Raw genomic sequence first — 20,244 nt, forward strand, 5'->3', positions numbered from 1 at the left:
AATAATTCCAAATAATAATGTTAGGCTACAGATATTCAGTGTACATCAGTTTTACTGAATGAGATGTACAATTTCTGTCATGCTCCATTTAAATTCTCCAGGAAAGTAATGTAACGCTGGGTGTTTTATTTGTGACATTAATATAAAAGAAAATCTGAAAATCTAATATAGAATATAGAAAAACATTCTCTCTTTTTTCAGTCTCTTTTTTTCATTGTAAAACAAAGTACATACAGACAAAAATGCGACAGACACTGCACTTTTTAATGAATGTTATCCCTTGAATAATTCACTGCAATGCCATACTGTAAGTGTCTTTCATTTCTCTCCCAAATCCTCACTCTCACGGGTGCTTCAACACATAATTTTCTCCCTTTTTATTTCTAATCCTTATTAGTGTTTACTGGAATGCTTCCAAAGCTGGTAAAAACATAATTTGTTGTCTGTCAAAATGAGGGAGAGCACTTCCCTCAATGCTCCAATTAGGGAGCATTTCTGGTCAACGCAACAATCAGTCATGAAACTCTATCGCATTCTAATTGGTTAATTCAATTCAATGGTCCCAGACAATCACATTTACGTGCTCATTACTGTATACCTATATAATCAGGATTTATTCAGTGAATGCTATATCTGCATGCTATGCGTGTCCTCATCTTATCCCACCACTTCCCCAGCACCACCTGCCTAGATCTATTACGGCGATCTTCCTCTCTTTAGCAGCAGCAGCATGTTTCCTTTTACTAGGATATTTCCATAAGCTTTCAAAAATATCTGTGACCAACAAAAGTTCAATGTGTAAATACAATAACTAGAAGTAAAAACATAAACATAAGCTTAAATGAACTACACCTCAGTTGCATTTACCTGTCCGGTGTGATGATGTTTAATGTCCCCAACGACGTCTGTAGTGCAAATTAACGACTTGTTAAAAATGCCTTTTTTTAAGACGAGTAAAAACTTGTAACAAAGGGGTTTTACTGATGTATTTTATGTGGTTGAATAAAGTGTGAAAATTGCTCGAGTTTGTGTTTACCAAAGACCTTATTTAAGACACTTAACCAAAAACTCATTTAAAAACCCCATAGACTTCAACCAGACGTGCTAAAATTCTGTTTTGGCCTGCAAAAATACGTCATCCCTGCCGTAATCTATTGAATCCTGTTTTTGAATATTGCATTTATAGAGCCAAACATTAAACTAGTTCACTGGCAGCTGCTGATTGTTTACAGTTCAACAGAAGTTACTCATGACCTCATGACCTGACCTGAGATTCATGGAAAATACTCTTCTCAAAGTCAACTCAAACTTTTAGATGAAATCAGCATTCACAGTTAACTCTCTTCCAATAGACACTGACTGATTTTTGAAGCACACACCTATGAAAACATATTTTAGGCATTACTGTTTCTATAACTAGAAAACATGAACTCCAACTGATCATATATCAACAGATATTAGCAGCAGGCAAATGAGAAAATTACCCCCATGATGCACATTATCCCTCCAAGCCTCAAGAGTTTTTCCAGTGTTGTGTCACAACAACCCACTGATTATAAACATGATCATGGTTAATTAATATTACAGGCCTGAATAACCATAAAAATTCCCACCCTGAAGTGTGACATGGTGGTGCATGTAAGGGGCTTTCCCCTCACCAAAACCACACAACTTCACCTGATGAGGAAACAGTGTCAGTGGAAACATGCACATGGAGGGGTTTGCAAATGCATGACTGATAATGCGATCTCCCTAATACCCTGCATGCTAAATTTGAATACAAATATCTTGAGGATTGAGATACTTGTGTAGCCGCGCATTTTTTGCAGAGATATTTCATCACAACGGTGACCTCTACACAACCAGTATACCCTTTGTTCTAAGTAGCCTAAAACCAGATCTGATTTAAAGGAAAGTTGGAAATACCAGAGAAAGTGGAAAATTACACATCAGAATTGATGGGTTACAATGACAAATTTATTCTACATTTGTATTAAATTACAGTATTTCAGTTTATTTGTTATTTAAATTAACAGTTCAATAAATACAAATAATATTAACTTTAGCATTACATGTTCATAAAAATGATAAGATCCACAAAACTCATAGAGTTTAGATTTTGGCCTGTTTTAATATAAAACATATATGGGTCATTTCAGTTTTGGTGGGATTTTACTTTTACTTTATAATAATAATAATAATAATTAAAAAAGGTAAACACAAAATACAACACAATACAAAATTCTAAGGTAAACACATACCAAAATAAATAAATAAATAAATACATACTAAAAGATCCTTGAGTATATTGTGCCATATTTTGAAGGATTTTTAGACCGCATTTCATAGAGCAAACACCCCAAAGAAGGTCTTTCCGTTGTCGCTTTCGACGCGAGGCAGGAGTGCTACAGTCGTATTGGTGCACAGCCTGTCTTCGGCTCGCAGGCTGAAGGCCGCACCGAGATAAATCGTGTTGTACCACAGATCGTCAGAGTCTGTCGCCTGCTCGCAGGCCGAGCGGATTGCGCTGAAAAGTGGCTTGTAGCTGCCATAGGAATCAGAGTAGCGGAACACTATGTGGCTCATTTGCACAACATCGTGGTCCTCAGGAATGTCAGTCTTGCATCTGATGTGGAAAGACACCTGACTGTAGACGAAGTAAATGCCATCCGTAGGAATGATGATCTCCCTTCCCGCTAATTTCAAGCCGCCTGAAGTGAAAGCCTGGTCCTGGTCCTTTCTCCAGTAAAGGGTGTCTTTGGACACTTTAGGTTCATACGCACCTGAAGGAGAACAACAAAAACATGGCCTTAGTCGGTGCTACTCAACAGGTTTTTGCTGCAGGATACAGATTTTACATTGGACATCAAGTGGAATCCTTACCACAATGGCTTATTTTATGGTATTGTTTAAAGGGATAGTTCACCCAAAAAATGAAACTTCTGTCATTAATTGCTCACCCTCAAGTCGTTCCAAACCCATAAGACCTTCAGTCATCTCCGGAAGACAAATAAAGATATTTTTGATGCATTTTGAGAGCTCTCTGACCCTCCCCATAGACGTAAAGGGTACTACCACGATCAGCTTCCAGAAATGTTGTAAGGACATCAGTAAAAATACTTTTTTCATTTTCAGTTTTGGGTGAACTCTCCCTTTGATACAACTCATAAATATACAAGGCTAATAAATTTTTATAATTTCAAGTTGCCCAAATTAACATTAGTTAATATAATGAAAACAAACATGAATAAAAACGAACAATAGTATAGGCTATGCAACATTAACCTACTGTAGATTAATAAATGCTATAAAAATTGTTGTCCAATAATTTATGGATACATTACATTGATAACATTAACAAGGTAAACATAAATGCTCTTAAAATGAAACACTGAAGTAATATTTATTTATTATTGAATCACTTTTAATCAATCTGTCGTGGTGTTTTGCAGCCACTACACAAACTATCAAAACTATGTTTATTAACACTGTAAGTGAAACAATATTTACTGTAATCAGTGTCATATTTTCTCTTAGTTTGTATCTTTTCAAGGATGAGAGCATGACATGCAAGCTGTTCATATTGTTGTCGGTATTTGATTCATTTCTAATTGACAGAATAATTCGAGTTTGAATGGTTTTTGACGACTTCTTTTAAAAGTGAAATCTGGTTTGTTTATCCTACATTTTTGAAACATAACCGACTGATAAAAGCTTATAGTCTAGGCAACTTTTAGACTTCACACAATCACTCCCAAAACTATTTTGGCTAGATATATTTGAAATGTATAATGAAATGCAAAGCTGTATAAACTTTGAAAGCATTCTGAGGTGAGGTGATGTTCAGCGTTTATTTACAGCTCACTTTAAGCACTTTTGAATCTAGCTTACCTGTTAAATGGATGGCAGCCTTGGAAGTGACGTTTTGCTTTGAAAGATGATCTCTTAATGTGAGCCTCAGCGCTGACGGGGAAAGACACAAAATAACTAATTTAGCACGATTCCGTTTCACAGGAAATCACATTATCTGATGTGGACGGGAAAAAAAAGAGGATCTGAAACCGAGGGTCTGAACTCACCATTTCCTCCTTCCTGATTGTTCTGAGACTAAAATGAACAAGAAACGTAACAATAAGTACACTGTAACGCACAAATATGTGGCTGAAATGGCATATTTACAATCACATGCATGATGTGCATGGGTCTTGGTTGTCACCTTGTTGAGCGTGAAGCAGACAGCGGCGGCGGCACACAGGGCCACAGCCAGCAGGACCCCACACACCCGCCAGACACCGGACGTCCTCCTCGACACCGTCACCTGCCGTGAGGGCAGCAATCCCCCTTCTTCAAGAAGCTGACTCTCAAGATCCATCATCACTGTCTATTAGTCCTCGCAAAGCTCAAGTTCAACTAGAAATTGCAATGTACAGATGCTGTCAGTACACTTTTAAATGGTCTTGTAAAGTCTCCTCAGCTCGGTTTATCACTTTAGTGTTTTTCTTTGTTGGTCTGTCGGTGTTGTGCTCAAAAAATGGTTCTTCATTCTTTTTAAAGCACACACAGGGGAACTCCAGTGATTCAGCGTAAAAGATGAGCATTGAGTGAAGACGAGAGCAGAAACAAACACCCACTCACCTACACCCACTTACGAACACAAAATGAACTACTATTACTAAAAATAATCCAGTTGTTTTATGGACTATTGTTTACAGTTTTGTGACATTGTATCGTTCTAAAAACAAAAGTTCTTTCACTTCCATAGAACTTTTTCACCGTGCAAAAGGTTATTTATAGAGGAAAAATGTTTTATTAGACTTTTAAGATGTTATTCACACTAAGAAAAAAAAATATGTTTAGAATTGTTCATTGAAAGGTTCTTTCAAGAACCCAAAAGTTTCTATTATGGGAAGAAATAATGGAAAAAAAACTCATTTTTGGAACCTTGATTTCAAGACAATACATTTTATACATGCATCGTGTGTGTGTGTGTATTGTTGTTTTTGAATATTAGTAATATGAATTCTCATAATTTAATTATACATTTTTATATAGATCTTCTTGTTAACTGTTCATTTGTTGTTAGAGTAAATCAAATTTTAGATTAGTATTTTGATGTTAAGCAGTTAAAACAAGACGTGTGTGATAAGATGACATCCCTAGAACTGTGATAGAAGGTCAGCATGTTGTTACTTGTGTTTTTATTATTTAACTGAATAATTATTCATTCATCAAGTTATTGTGTAATATTTCCAAGGAATGATATTTCAAATGTCATTATTCATCATAATATAGGTTAAGTGAGTAGAATCATTAAATCTTTATAGTGTAGCACTATTTCAACAATCCCTTTGATTAAAAATATAACTCTATACATAATTCATAGAACTGTATATTTCAGAATATAATTCAGAGGTCTCTCTTTCACTGGTATTCTGTTTGATTTCTCTGTAAGCATTCAACCAAAATACGCAATGCCAAATTTATATATAAAATGAAGTATTTTACGTTAATGGTACCCTTTTGTAATAAATCATTACAAATAATCACAATTATAATCATATTTATTTCACATATCAAATAAATCAGATGACATTGGAAAGAGGCTTTTCCTCCTCATACTAAGAATAAAAAAAAAAATTTGAATGGATTTTTCTCCGTTTTTTTTTTATTTTTATTTTTTTTTGTTGCAAAATTCTGCTCTGTTTTTTCCTAATTCAGTCCTCCGGTGCAAATGAGGTGAATGATGCAATTTCCTCTTTTTTGTTTGTGTGTGTACTCATCATGACATGACTGAAAGAGTCAAAGGAAATAAGAGCTTTTGACACTTTCATAGGCCTCTCAGCATGAACGTGTGATAGCAGAGGAATTGTTCTGTCCATTGATCTCAGACAGAGGCTTTTCAGACAAGTCTTACAACATCAGTGTTTTGATGACCGTGGTATGTAAGTGTAGCTCTGCACACTGTTCGACAGGTAGACGCTTGTTAAAGCACAAACACAAAATAGCAACAGTTGAACATCATCCCAGAAAAAAAGGATTTTGCTGCAGAATTACATTTGAAAAGAAAACCTTCCAATTTTTACCATATCAAAAATGAGAGCAAAAAAAAAAAAAAATTTGATGAAAAGTTTAAATTTGCCTGTAAACGTCCCATCCCCCACCATCTCTTTGTAATTGGATTATTTCTGGTTATTATGTAAATGTATTATATATTATAAATGTGACACTTCAAATGTATTTTCTTGGGCTGAAATAAATGGAGGGCAAAATATGTATTTCAAATGCTATTTTAAATATTAAAAATATATATTTAGGAAAAATCAGTAGAAATTGGTAGAACATATATTTACATTTTGAAACATTTTAGCCTTTTTTATATATATATATTTATGGCATGGGATAAACGAATGAAACTCCACATTTCTTTGACCAGAATGTCATAAAATGTCACGAAAAGAAAGCATGAAAAATATGAAATATCAAACACATCAAAGACTTGTTGACTTTTTTAAAATAAATGTTTGACTTTTCAAATTTGGCTGATTTCAGGAAGGGGCGCTGCACTGTGGCGACCTGCAGAAAGGTCATTCTATAGAAATGTCCACTTTTGGTATGGCAAAATGTCTTAAAATGTATTTATTTTTCTAAAATTTTAACTTAGAATTAGATTACCTTCTGACTTTATGAATACATATAAATGACAGCTTAATTATTTCTATTTAGCTTTTTTGTGCAATTATTTCAAGACTACATGAACCATTTTTTTGTCACTGGTATTACCTTCTTTGTCAATATAAAAAGATTTTATTCAATATTTTTTCTTGATATTTTTTTCAGCACATGTAGTCAGAGTTACAGAAGAATAATGAAAATGCAAGAAATAAGGAGATAATGTTTTATTTATTTAATTTGAAAGAAATAAACAGTACAGTAACACAGTAACACAGCACAGTAACACCAGTGACACAATGAATCACAAGTGACATACATAAGACCTGATATTCTGATACTGATATACTATCAAATCATATGTTGTCAGTCATTGCATACTCACTAAATTAAGTAGTTTAATCCATTTTTATTATATATATATTTTTTTTACAATTCCCTAACAATAAATGGGTCATACCAGTGACGTCAACTAACAACTAACTCATAAACTATTAATAAGCAGCAAATAAGGAGTTAATTGAGGCAAAAGTCATAGTTAATGGTTAGTTAATAGTGAGAATTGGACCCTAAAATAAAGTGTGACCAAAGCTTCATGTGAAATTGTGAGTTAAATGAGAAAATTTCTGATAATTGAAAAGAAACAGTGGACTTAACATGGGCTTTTTTCATAGATCTTTAGAAAATAGGAAGGAGGAAGTCAAGTGATGTCATCAGTGTGATTTTCATTACAAAATTACATTTTGTTTTTTTCAAACTGTAACCCCAGTGACACAAATCCTGGGGACCACTGTTTTCACTATATTTTTTATCATATTTATTGAGCATTATATTTTATTATGTGGGGACAAGCAGCTGTGTGGTTCTTGGAATTCTTTATAATTAATTAAAAACAAATATTGCCACATTTATGGTGCAAGAACGTCTAATTGTTCAAATAACACATTGTTTTATTTTTAAATATAAAGGAAGGAAATACAACCTTTGCTAGGCCTTTTTCACAATAGAATCAATGTGATTGTCCCACTTCAGGTCCTGAGAGATGGTGGTTCCCAGGAATCTGAATGACTCCACTGCAGTCACAGGGCTGTTCATGATGGTGAGTGGGGAAAGTGCATGGGGTTTCTCCTAAAGTCCACGATCATCTCCACTGTTTTGAGTGTGTTCAGTTCCAGGTTGTTAAGACTGCACCAGACAGCCAGCTGCTCAACCTCTTGTCTGTAAGCAGACTCATCACCGTCCTGGATGAGGCCGTTGACTGTAGTGTCGTATGCAAACTTTAGGAGCTTGACAGAGGGGTATTTAGAGGTGCAGTCGTTGGTGTACAGGGAGAAGAGCAGAGGGGAGAGAACACATCCCTGAGGGGCACCAGTGTTGGTGGAGCAGCTGTTTGATGTGAATTTCCCCAGTCTCACTAACTGTTGCCTATCTGTCAGAAAGCTGGTGATCCACTGACAGATAGAGCTAGGAACAGAGAGCTGGGTCAGTTTGGTCTGAACGGCTGTTGGGATGATGGTGTTGAATGCCGAACTAAAGTCCACAAACAGGATCCTCACATAAGTCCCTGTTTTGTCCAGATGTTGCAGGATGAAGTGCAATCCCATGTTGATTGCATCATCCACGGACATATAAAATGGGTGTTTTATGTGTGTAGTGTTGCTGCATTGAGTGCATGTATACTGCTGTCTACTTAAAGAATAGCCTTTTAAGGACAATAAAGTTAAGTAAGTAAGTACGTAAAGATTTAATTTTTGTGTGAGAGAGAAACCTGTCGCGTTAACCCGGTGGAGGTGTGGCTGTCTCCCATGTACCGGCCATTTCCTTCTTTACATGCCGCTGCCCTGACATTTTATCCTACCCGTCAGATTTTCCCACCCGGTGTTCTGTCCTTTTGTCCTACGCTGTCAGATTTCCCTACCTCCCACTAAAACAGTGGGTAGTACAATTTGTCAGTATTAATGAGAAAAAGGACGCGATATTGATGTGCGCATGCGCATATGCAGTAAAAACATCTTGGTCCAAAGTTCCTCCAACTTCCTCACAATGAGTAGCCGAAGTTCGAGACAAAGTTACAAAGATCCAGAAAAAGACATTTGTAGCAGTACTTACCAGAAGTTGCCTGAAGGCTGCACACTATCCAGCATATGATCCGGCCCAGTTAGAGTCAAGAGCTGTTCCTCTTCTACCATTCCAAGCTTGGTTATCCACCCTGCTAGCCAGAGAAGCACACAGCGAGGGACATGTGGAGTGGTGGGAACTCTGCTGTGGATGAGGAAGAAGGCGTGGGTCAAAAGAGGAAGAATTATTGCCCGAAAAGTTGTTGAAAAGTGTATCATCTGCAGGAAAGCAAAGGCAAGAACCTACATGCAGATAATGGGAAACTTACCTGAAGAGAGGTCAAGTCCTGCTGCATCATTCAAGTTTACATCCGTTGACCTATTTGGATATGTCCTAGTCTGATCCTAATACAAACTTTTTTGGAGCGAGACCTGTCCTGAAGGAGATTTACACTTACCTAAATCAACAGAATAAAGAGTAGCTTGAAGAGTATTGGAGCCAGAAATGAAACCACCTGGACGTGGAAAATCCTTCTGGCTGATTCACCTCACCGAAACGGGGACGCTGAAGCTGCTGTCAGAGTCACTAAGAGAGCCCTCCAAAGTCTTGGCAATGTAGAAGGCCTTACCTTCAGTTAGTTCCTGACTGTGCTCCAGCTAGCTGCCAATCTTGCTAATGAGAGACCCATTGACGCCAGAGTTCAAAGCAGAGAAGAGCGCATCCAGTACATCACACCAAATAATCTGTTGCTTGGTTGAACCACAAAAAGTGGAGACTTCAAAACTGTCGACTACATTATTTATCCATTCAAAAGACTCAAAGAAGTAAAAACTATAGTGAACAACTTCTGGAAGTCCTGGAGCCAACTCGCTGGTCTGAACCTGTTCGTTCGCAGTAAGTGGCATACTGTTGAAAAGAACGTTGCCGTTGGAGACATAGTTTGGCTATGCGATCAGAACGCACTGAGAGGGCAGTTCAGACTTGCAAAAGTCATCGGCATAAATCCTGATTACAGAAGTGTTGTTTAGATGTTTATGTGAGGGTCTGTCCAAGCTCCAGTATTTCGGTGAGGAATCCAAACCTGGTGCCAGAGATCCCAAATTGAGTACCATTCTGCAGTGGGACGTCCGGCGCCTTGTGGTCCTCGTACCAGTGGAAGATAAAGTCATAAAGTTGGAGACCAGCCCACTTGAGAATGTGATATTAATGGGCATCGTCACAAAAAAGATTGAGTGGGAGGTGTCGCGTTAACCTGGTGGAGGCGTGGCTGTCTCCCGTGTACCCGCCATTTCCTTCTTAAGATATTAGAAGCTCATGCCCCGTTCAATCAATTGTTTAACATGATATATATATATATATATATATATATATATATATATATATATATATATATATATATATATATATATATATATATATATATATAATTTATTTATTTATTTATTTATTTATTCATTCATTGTTGTTGTTTAAAGGTTTTTCACCTGTTACTCCAGATCCTGATCCTGTTACATTGGTACCTGTTTAACTGGTCAAAATGAATATTTTACCTCACAGCTAGAACACTTGACAAAACCACTGGAGTGGAGTGGAAACTGTGGTATGCCACTATGCCAACAACACTGTGTCAAAAAACTTTTTGATTTAGTTTCCAGCGCATTGCTAATGTATGAGCCAAATGATGCAAGTTTTCAGCATACCACATGAGAGGGTTTCAATATACATACGTAGGCTTCTACTGGAGAACTCTAAAGTAGGACATTTAAAAATAGTGTAGAGAATCTCTGCGGTCACATTTCAGCGTAACTACTCAACTGAGAAACACAGAGCTCTCTTTTAGGCCTTCATTTGATCAGTGACTTTATTATAGAACAATAGATATGTGTAAAACATAATCTTTTTATTGAGATATTGTCTCTCAGGCAATAGCGTGTTGACTAAAACATGATACTTGTGATTGTAAATATTGACAGATTCCCCTGAAATTACTGAACTGTTTATTCATCCTCCTTCCTAATTATGACATTACATTTTTTAAATATTGTCAGCCTCTCCAAAGGAAGTGAAACTGAGTCTTAGGTCAGAAGGGAAATTGAAAATAGAGCTCAAAAAGTTGGGTCATGGGATGCCGTTTTCAGAGGTACACAACACGCTCATGCTCATGCCCTGAAGTAATGACATAACAGCAGTGTTCATGAAATTGCCCATATTTGGTATATATGTCCTCACCAAAAAGTAGTATACTTCAACTTTATTTTACTCAAGTTTATTTCAAACTATACTGATAGTTTGCTAATTAAAAACTTTGTACACCTTGAAATATAGTCTCAGTATGGTAGTTTTATACTGCAAATATATTCATACGTTTTAAGGCATTATAATGAATGCATAATGCATTGTAAAAAAAAAAAAACCTTATAATATGTTGTCTCATCTCATGAATATTCATAAGAACAGTTTAATATATTATAAAATGTACGTATTTGTGGTTATAGCTTTTAAGAGTTTGATAATTTATAACAATGAACACGTTGCATCAACTTTTACAATGGATTATATTTCTCACAGTTATAATGTATTATAAGTCTCTTGCAATCTTGCAATTTTTCTGATGCTACTTAAAGCGGTCAAAGACCACTTATAAGTAGTAGTAATAATAATATTAATAATATTTTTTTCTCTCAAACAGCCATAAGATCAGATTTCAGATCAGATGAATGTGTAATATGACACATTTGCTTTGAACTATTTTAATTGTAATATCATTTTGATGCTACCCTTTAGACAGCTGTTGATAAGTAACTCTGCAACTACATATCAACTAGCGGTCATTAAAGTATTAGTATGTCTGCTACTGTAAATATATACTTACACTTTATTTTGATGGTCAACCAACAGATAAACAGACTATAAATGTCTTTGCAAGTATATCATCTTATTCTACCTTACTAGATTCTACCATTCTTGAGCAAACTAATACTCTAATGAGAGTTAGTTGGCATGTAGTTCCAAAGCTGCTTATAGTCGATTGATTAAGGTGACAATCAAAATAAAATATAACCATATAAAACATATTATATGCGTATTAAGCTCACATCAATTAATTAACATTTGTTCCACAGGAAACACTCACTTAACATCTAACCACCCACAAGCTGTAGTAAGATACTGTTACAATCCATTATACTGTAAATGAAGTTGATCTCACATATAATATTGGTTTATGGTACGGCAATCTAACATTAAAACAAAAGAACATACTCTCACAAATAACTAATCAAGCAAATAAGATTACTGGACAAAAACAACAGCCACTTCAGAGCTTGTTCGATCATTTTATGAGTAAAATGGCAATTGCGATTTTTAAAGATAACACACACCCTCTTCACTCTGCTTTTGAATTGCTCCCATCTGGACGTAGACCAAAAATTCCCTTAGCTAGCAAAATCTTTTCTTCCATTGGCAGTGATTATCTTGAATCGTACAGTATTTTAATTGAAACAATAGAATTGCTGTCGATATTTTACATTTTTTCTTTCTTACAGTGTTTAACTATTTTTTGTATTTGTGCTGTTGATGTGTGATGTGATTTTTAAGCAGTGAATGTATGTTACAGTGTCAAAGAAAATTTTTCCTCTCTGTGAAAACAGACTGGACAATAAAGTTCAATCAATCAGTCAATTTAATATGGTGTTCATTGTGTTATAAATAATCATACTCCTAAACTTATAACCACAAATACGTATTATGATGTATTATAATTGTTGTTATGATTATTCATGAGTTGATATAATATAGCATACATTTTTTATAATACATTATGCATTCATTATAATGCCTTAAGAATGCCCTTATAGTGTATTATAAATACGGGCTTCATAGAAAGTGTTACCGAAATAACATTTTGAACAAAAAGCTGAATAAAGTTTTAAAACATCAAAATATAGATGGAGTCGATCAACACCCCAAAACTTGACTTAATTATTACCACTTCATCAGTCGACATTTTATTCCATAATGCTACAGTTTTGATGCAGCTTCATGTCAGATGATCATGTTAGATTACGTGTGTTAGTATCTGGTGTTGCTCTTTTCTTCTTCACTTGTGTGTGTGTGTGTGTTTTTTTTTTTTTTTTATTCTGTACAGAAGATGTGTACAAGTGCCCTCTACTGTATAATAATGAAAACACAGATTCTATGAGCACAAGTATAGCTCAAATATATTTAGACTTTTTGTAAGTATATGTTGAGTATACTTAGGTGTCATTTTAAAATTCATTTCTGATGAGTACATAAAGCCCATTTCTGAGAAGTACATAAAAAGTAAACTGAAAGCATACTTTCCTATTTTTAGTTTAAAAGTATACTAATAGCACACTTGAATAAACTTCTTTATCGTAAGGGTGACAAAGAAATGTGACCCCCAGCTTCCTCCATGTGCAGCATCATGGGATAAACTGACTCCCACATACAGTATTTGTTGGCATATTTGAGTCTGACAGCGACTGAGATGTTGAAAGATAAGGGGAATTCAGACATCTGAGTAATCTAGCATTTGTCTGACTGATCTCATAATCTTGTACAATAAAAAAGCTCCCTCTTAATTTAAACAGAGACCGCACGCTAATTTTTTACAGGTATTGGTGGAAAAATCATTTGTTCATTGCAGTGACATATGTATGTGCCATTGCAAAATATTGGAAGTAATTAGTAATGGAAGTAAGTATTAATAAACAAGATATTATATCATGTGTTGTTTTTTGTAAAGAAATATTGCAAATGCACACTGGTTTTACAATTATAAAACAACAGAAACACTGTTCACTGTCTGATAATATGTAATGCTATGACATTAAAAAAATGTTAAGTGTCCAAACGCATTTACAATAATACATACACTAATATACATTACTGTTGAAAGTTTGAGCTCGGTAAGATATTGTATAGTTTTGAGTGTCATTTGTGCATTTATTTGATCAAAAAAATACAATCAAAACAACAATATTGTGAAATATTATAACAATTAAAAATTACTGTTTTCTATTTGAATATATATTTGTCACACACCTGGACTCATTTAATGTGTTTTTGCCCGTGACCCAGTTTCTGTCTTTCCGTGTTTGATTAGTTCCCAGGTGTGTCCATTATCTTCCTCATGTGTTCCATGTCCCTGTTAATTTAATGATTCCATCCACCTGTGTTTCCCCAATTATCTGTTGTACATAAGCCTTGTCCTTCAGTTCTGTTTTGTCGGGTCTTCTCACTTGTGCTCACGTGTGACCACTTGCTACTTACGTGTGTCTACCTCTGTGCTCCATGTTGGATATCCCCTGTGTTGGATATATTAAAAACCTTATTCCGTTTATCCTCGACTCCGTATTCCTTCAGGCAGCGTAAAACCGTGACAGAAGACCCGACCCCAAAAGAGAAAATAGAAAACTGCGTGTTTTTTCCCTCCGTTTTGTTTTTGTGTTTTCAAAGTCTTTTTGTTTCTTAGTGTCTATGGATCCCCTCTATCGTCCCGAATTCCTCATCCTCCTGCTGAAGCAGGAAGGACGTTCTCTCGAGGACCATACCAAACAGTTTTTCCTATTAGCTAATGCCACCAGCTACCCGGACGGCGCGCTCTGCACCTTCTACAACACCAGCCTGAACTCCAAATGCAGAGCGTTGTCGTCCGAAGATGGTCCTCGAGAGGATTTCGCCGCATACGTGGAGTGGACTCTGGCGAGAAATGGGTCGCCTCTCACCGTCTGCCCCATAGAGGACCTCGCCAGCCCCACTCCCGACCCAGAGACCAGCCAGCCACCATCACGCCGCACGGAGCCAGAGCCCACCGCAGCCGCAGAGCCCGAGCCATCCACTGACAGGGAGCCGGAACTCGAGAGCGCGACTGACCAGGTGTGTGAGCCGGCAACACCGTGCATCGTGGGAGTCCTCGTGGAGATCGAGGGCGTGGAGGAAAGCCCTGCCCACACTCCTGCGACTGAGGGTGAGCTGTATACAGTCTCTGAAGGTCATAAGGAGCAAGCTCTGGATCTGATGGACTGGTCTATGGAGGTAATCCCTAATTTTCCTGTTTCCCCGCTGGTTCCGTCCAGCCCTGATTCCCCTGTATACCCTCTCAGTCTCCCACTCCTACCTCCTCCAGTCATTTCCTCTGCTCCATTTCCGCTGGTTCCGTCCAGCCCTGATTCCCCTGTATACCCTCTCAGTCTCCCACTCCTACCTCCTCCAGTCATTTCCTCTGCTCCATTTCCGCTGGTTCCATCCAGCCATGAATTTTCTGTTTCTCCGCTGGTTCCGCCCAGCCCTGAGTTTTCTGTTTCTCCGCTGGTTCCGCCCAGCCCTGAGTTTTCTGTTTCTCCGCTGGTTCCGCCCAGCCCTGAGTTTTCTGTTTCTCCGCTGGTTCCGCCCAGCCCTGAGTTTTCTGTTTCTCCGCTGGTTCCGCCCAGCCCTGAGTTTTCTGTTTCTCCGCTGGTTCCGCCCAGCCCTGAGTTTTCTGTTTCTCCGCTGGTTCCGCCCAGCCCTGAGTTTTCTGTTTCTCCGCTGGTTCCGCCCAGCCCTGAGTTTTCGGTTTCTCCGCTGGTTCCGCCCAGCCCTGAGTTTTCTGTTTCTCCGCTGGTTCCGCCCAGCCCTGAGTTTTCTGTTTCTCCGCTGGTTACGCCCAGCCCTGAGTTTTCTGTTTCTCCGCTGGTTCCGCCCAGCCCTGAGTTTCCTGTATCTCCGCTGGCTCCGCCCAGCTCTGAATCTTCTGTTTCTCCGCTGGTTCCGCCCAGCTCTGAATCTTCTGTGTCTCCGCTGGTTCCGCCCAGCCCTGAATCTTCTGTTTCTCCGCTGGTTCCGCCCAGCCCTGAATCTTCTGTGTCTCCGCTGGTTCCGCCCAGCCCTGAATCTTCTGTGTCTCCTGTATTCCCTCCCAGCCTCCCTCTCCCGCCTCCTCCCAAACCTGCTGGTCCCTCTACTCCTCTTTCGCTGGTTCCGTCCAGTCCTGATCCTCCTGTCCTTCCTCCCATCCTTCTCCTCTCTCCTCCTCCTAGACCAGCCAGTTCCTCGTCATCCCTGCTGGTGCCAGCCAGTCCCGCAGCTCACCCTCAGTCCGCGCCATCGGGGCGCGGTGGTTCGCCGCTGGACTGCCAGTCTCCATCTCCGCCTTGGCGTGTTAAGGCCCTGTCTCCGCCTCCAGCCTCCGAGCCCTGGACTCCTCCTCGGTCCTTCGACCCAGCGGCTCCGCCTTGGCTCTTAGCTCCCTCGTCTCCACCGTGGCCTGTCATCCCACCTGCTCCACCGGGCTCCCTCGTCCCTCCGGCTCCACCTTGGTCAGTCGTCGACCATCCGCCGCCTCGGGACTCCACTCCTCTGGTTCCACCTCGTCACTCCATCCCTCCGGCTCTGTCAGGCTCCTCCTTCCCTCCGGTTCCACCTCCATCCTCGGTCACTCCGGCTCCACAGCGGTCTGCCGAGACCCCGCCTCCACCTTGGTCGCCTGAGCCTTCAGCTCCACCTAGGCCCTCCGGATCCTCGTCGTCACCCTGGCTCTGCGGCTGTGCTGCTCCATCTTGGGCTCCTCACCCACCGGTGCAGTCTCCGCCTGTCGGCCCCCTGGTGTCGTCGACCCTTCCTTCACCATGGCTCCTCCCGCCGTCGACTCCACCTTGGATCTCAGTCCTGGCTGGTCTCTGGTGGACCATCTGGCTCCTCCTGCTCCTGTCTCCTCCCTGGCTCCTTCCTCCGTCGTCTCCTCCCTGGCTCCTCCTTCTGTGGTCCCTGTCTGCTGGCCCCCTCCTGGAAGTCCGTCCTCCACCGGAACCTCCTCCCAAGTTCCCACCTACGCCTCCCCCTGTTGTTTCTACGGTGCGAGGACGCACCTACCGGGAGGGGGGAGTACTGTCACACACCTGGACTCATTTAATGTGTTTTTGCCCGTGACCCAGTTTCTGTCTTTCCGTGTTTGATTAGTTCCCAGGTGTGTCCATTATCTTCCTCATGTGTTCCATGTCCCTGTTAATTTAATGATTCCATCCACCTGTGTTTCCCCAATTATCTGTTGTACATAAGCCTTGTCCTTCAGTTCTGTTTTGTCGGGTCTTCTCACTTGTGCTCACGTGTGACCACTTGCTACTTACGTGTGTCTACCTCTGTGCTCCATGTTGGATATCCCCTGTGTTGGATATATTAAAAACCTTATTCCGTTTATCCTCGACTCCGTATTCCTTCAGGCAGCGTAAAACCGTGACAATATTTATATGTAATTTATTCCTGTGATCAAAGCTGAATTTTCAGCATCATTATGTCTTCAGTGTCACATGATCCTTCAGAAATCAGTCTAATATGCTGATTTTCTGCTCAATAAACATTTCCTATCATTATCAATGTTGAAAACAGTTGTGCTAATTATTATTATTATTTAAGAAACCGTGATTCTTCATATATATATATACATATATATATATATTTTTTTTTTTGATTTTTATAAATACAACGTTGTTCAAAAGTATTAAAATATACATATTTTGTAGCATTATAAATGTCTATATTGTCAGTGTAATGCATCCTAGCTGAATAAAAGTATTAATTTCTTTGAAAAACAATCTCATTGACCTTTTGAACAGTAGTGTATATATTATGCATATGCCCCATAAAGTCTTTGCACGTGATTCTATGCGATGCAAATATTGTTATGCTACAAGTCAGTGTATGTGGTGATACCCAGTTATTGGGTCAGAGGAACATCCTTTTGTGAGTGTCTAGTTTCACATCTGAAACAAGGTTTCCTCTGTCTCCTACATTCACCTTTTTGGGTTGGAGGCTTTACCTCTGACACATAGGGCTGAGATTGTGGGTGGGGGACAAATCACACTCCCTAAATACTTCAAGGTCTGGGATTTTTTTTTTATTTTTATGATTGCTCATTTTGAATAGCTGTGGAAAACACACACACACACACACAAAAGTGACCTTTCTACAAACTTCCAGCACACACGCACCTGCTGTAGGCTTCTGCTGAATAGATATGTTGTAATCCTCAATAGACCACAATTTCCTATATGTTGTGCAATACTTCATATAAATGTGTGTATTTACTTGTGGAAGGCCGTTTTTACATTAGTTTTTTCCAATAGAATTTAAACATTTGTGTCTTGAGAATGAAATATTCACCACAAAATAAAAAGGTTAAAGCTTGAGAAGTAAATAAATAGCTATAAATAATAAAAAATATATTAATACTAAATAAAAAAAATTGGTAGACCTTAGGATCTTAGGAGCAAATGAGGTAACCTGTCCCATCGCCACTCCCACATATACGTTACGGCAGATTGATCAAACCCATAGACAGTAAAAGAAATGGACACAGCGACCCCATTGGAACTCAATTGAGACAAGTGAAGCCCATTTTTAGCGTTTTTTAGCACTTCCGTTTCTGACGCGCAGACTCAAACGAAGCTTGACGACGTCAGCAACCTGTCTGCCAGATGTAAATCTTGTAGTAGCTGTGCGTGCAAACTGCCATCGTTAATCTTGCAGAGACGCCGAGCTTGAGCGGGGAGTTCTTTGTCGTGAGTGAGCAGGAGTAAGTATTCTGATTAATTATTTTGTATAGTATTTTAAAATGTAACGCCAGTACGCCATATTAAGTTAATTGCCTGCGAGCTTCTCCTCCTGTCTGTACGGTAATGCGACAGAGAGACGAGTGGTTATGACGCAATCGTTAGCCTATTTTTTTACAAAAACTGTTTATACGGGGCCATAATGTAACATAGAAGGTAATGGAGCCCTTTATACACTGTCGTGTATCTTTAGAAATAAATAATGGACAAACGGAGTCTTTAAACGCCTCAGATGTAAAGTTATTCGCTGTCAAAGTGACGCCAAAATGAATGGGAGTCAATGGGAATGCTAACGCAAGTGAAGTTCTGCTAAAAGATGGCAGCCCCCACCCGACTTCAACTTCCGGTCGAGTTCCTTGCCGCCTGATCAAACCCCGTTTAGAATGTTCGCTGGACATCGATTTCCGCTGATGGATGGCTTTTGTAGAGTAGTGACTGAAAGGGCATGCGTTCAGAGTAGTCAGCGCATTTTGTACACTGTGGGGATTTAATGGAAATTTCCACTACTTTTGAATGATCAAAAACACAACATTTCCAGGAGACTGGACTGGAGTTATTTGTTGGAAGGGACGGAGTAGGAAGTGGGGGATGGATGAATCTGAGCCTGGGTTTGGAGAGGAAGGTAGGCCAAAATGCAAGAAAAAGAAATTGAGTAAACCAGATGATGAGGATATGGATATCTTTGTAAGGAAGGAAAAATATATGGTATTTATTTCCATGATAAAGGAGGGAGTATCTTTTGCTGATTGGAGTCTTATTCAGCTAACAAATCGTGTACATAAGGAGATAGGGGAAGTAATCAGGGCGAAGGAATTGAGGAATGGGTCACTGTTGATAGAATGCATTGATGAGGAACAACAGAAGAAAGCAGTTAAGATAAAAAAAGATGAATGGCCAGGGAGTGAGAGGTGTAATAGCCTGTGACAAGGAACTGATTAGAGGAGTTATAACTGGGATCCCAGTAAAAGATTCAATTGAAGAGTTGTTGAGAAACATAAAAAATGTGAAAATAAAAGAAGTTAAGCATTTGAAAATGAAAAGGGATGGTGTTTTGAGTGAAAGTCTGTCAATATTGCTAACGTTTGATGAAAACTGACTCCCTGAGAAGGTTTATATTGGGTTCATGAGCTATAATGTCAGGGTATTGAGGTGTTGCCAAAGGTATTTGCATGTGGCTGCTGTGTGCAAAGGGAAGATTAGGTGTAGCAAATGTCAAGGAGAACATAAGTTTGATGAATGTGAAGAAGGGGCAACTAAAAATTTTTGCAATTGTGGTGGTGTAGTACGGCATATGAGGTTTATTAACGTATGAGAGAAGTTCAAAAGACAAAAAAAGCAAGGAATGTCCTATGCAGAAGCAGTCTTAAAGGGGGGGGGGTTTCACTCAATATCCTGTTAATCTTGAGTACCTATAGAGTAGTACTGCATCCTTCATAACGCCAAAAAGTCTTTAGTTTTATTATATTTATAAGAGAAAGATAGTCTTAGTTTTCCCGGAAAAACACGAGTGGCTGGAGGCGTGACGTGATATGATATGATATATGTGATATGCAAATCCGGCGTCAAACTGGGCCTTGTTTGTAAAACAAGCATCTTCGAAATGCAGGGAACAAACAAAAACACTTGCACAACTCCGTTGATGCTCTGTAAAAATAAACTCCATCCACTGGTCCCTTAATGCTGGTTTTTTTTTTTTTTTTTGGTAATCTGTGCAGGGTTGTCTTGCCCTGGCAACCAAAAACACACTTCTTTTGTGACATTTCGGTCTCTTGCTCTTATCAGTGAATGTCTGTGCTCTCAGTGCTATAATTGAGCGTGCGCTCTTCCGGGAGAAGTGCCCTTAGGACCCATATAAGGAAATTCTGCTCCATCTAACGTCACACAGACCCATACTCGAAAAAAAACTTTC

The 20,244-nt window shown here is 39.0% G+C and overlaps 1 protein-coding gene across 1 annotated transcript; it reads right to left on the bottom strand.

The window, feature by feature from the left end:
• Window positions 1–1,967: 1,967 nt before the first annotated feature.
• Window positions 1,968–4,509, bottom strand: LOC113090802 (tumor necrosis factor). Its single transcript, XM_026256406.1, has 4 exons — window positions 4,217–4,509; window positions 4,080–4,107; window positions 3,892–3,963; window positions 1,968–2,783 (listed from the first exon to the last, which is right to left on the bottom strand). Exons 1-4 carry the CDS (start codon window positions 4,373–4,375, stop codon window positions 2,344–2,346), a joined length of 699 nt encoding a protein of 232 aa, XP_026112191.1. The 5' UTR covers window positions 4,376–4,509; the 3' UTR covers window positions 1,968–2,343.
• Window positions 4,510–20,244: the final 15,735 nt, after the last annotated feature.

The sequence above is a fragment of the Carassius auratus genome, unplaced genomic scaffold (genome assembly GCF_003368295.1).
Source record: "Carassius auratus strain Wakin unplaced genomic scaffold, ASM336829v1 scaf_tig00214021, whole genome shotgun sequence".
Classification (NCBI taxonomy): Eukaryota; Metazoa; Chordata; class Actinopteri; order Cypriniformes; family Cyprinidae; genus Carassius; species Carassius auratus.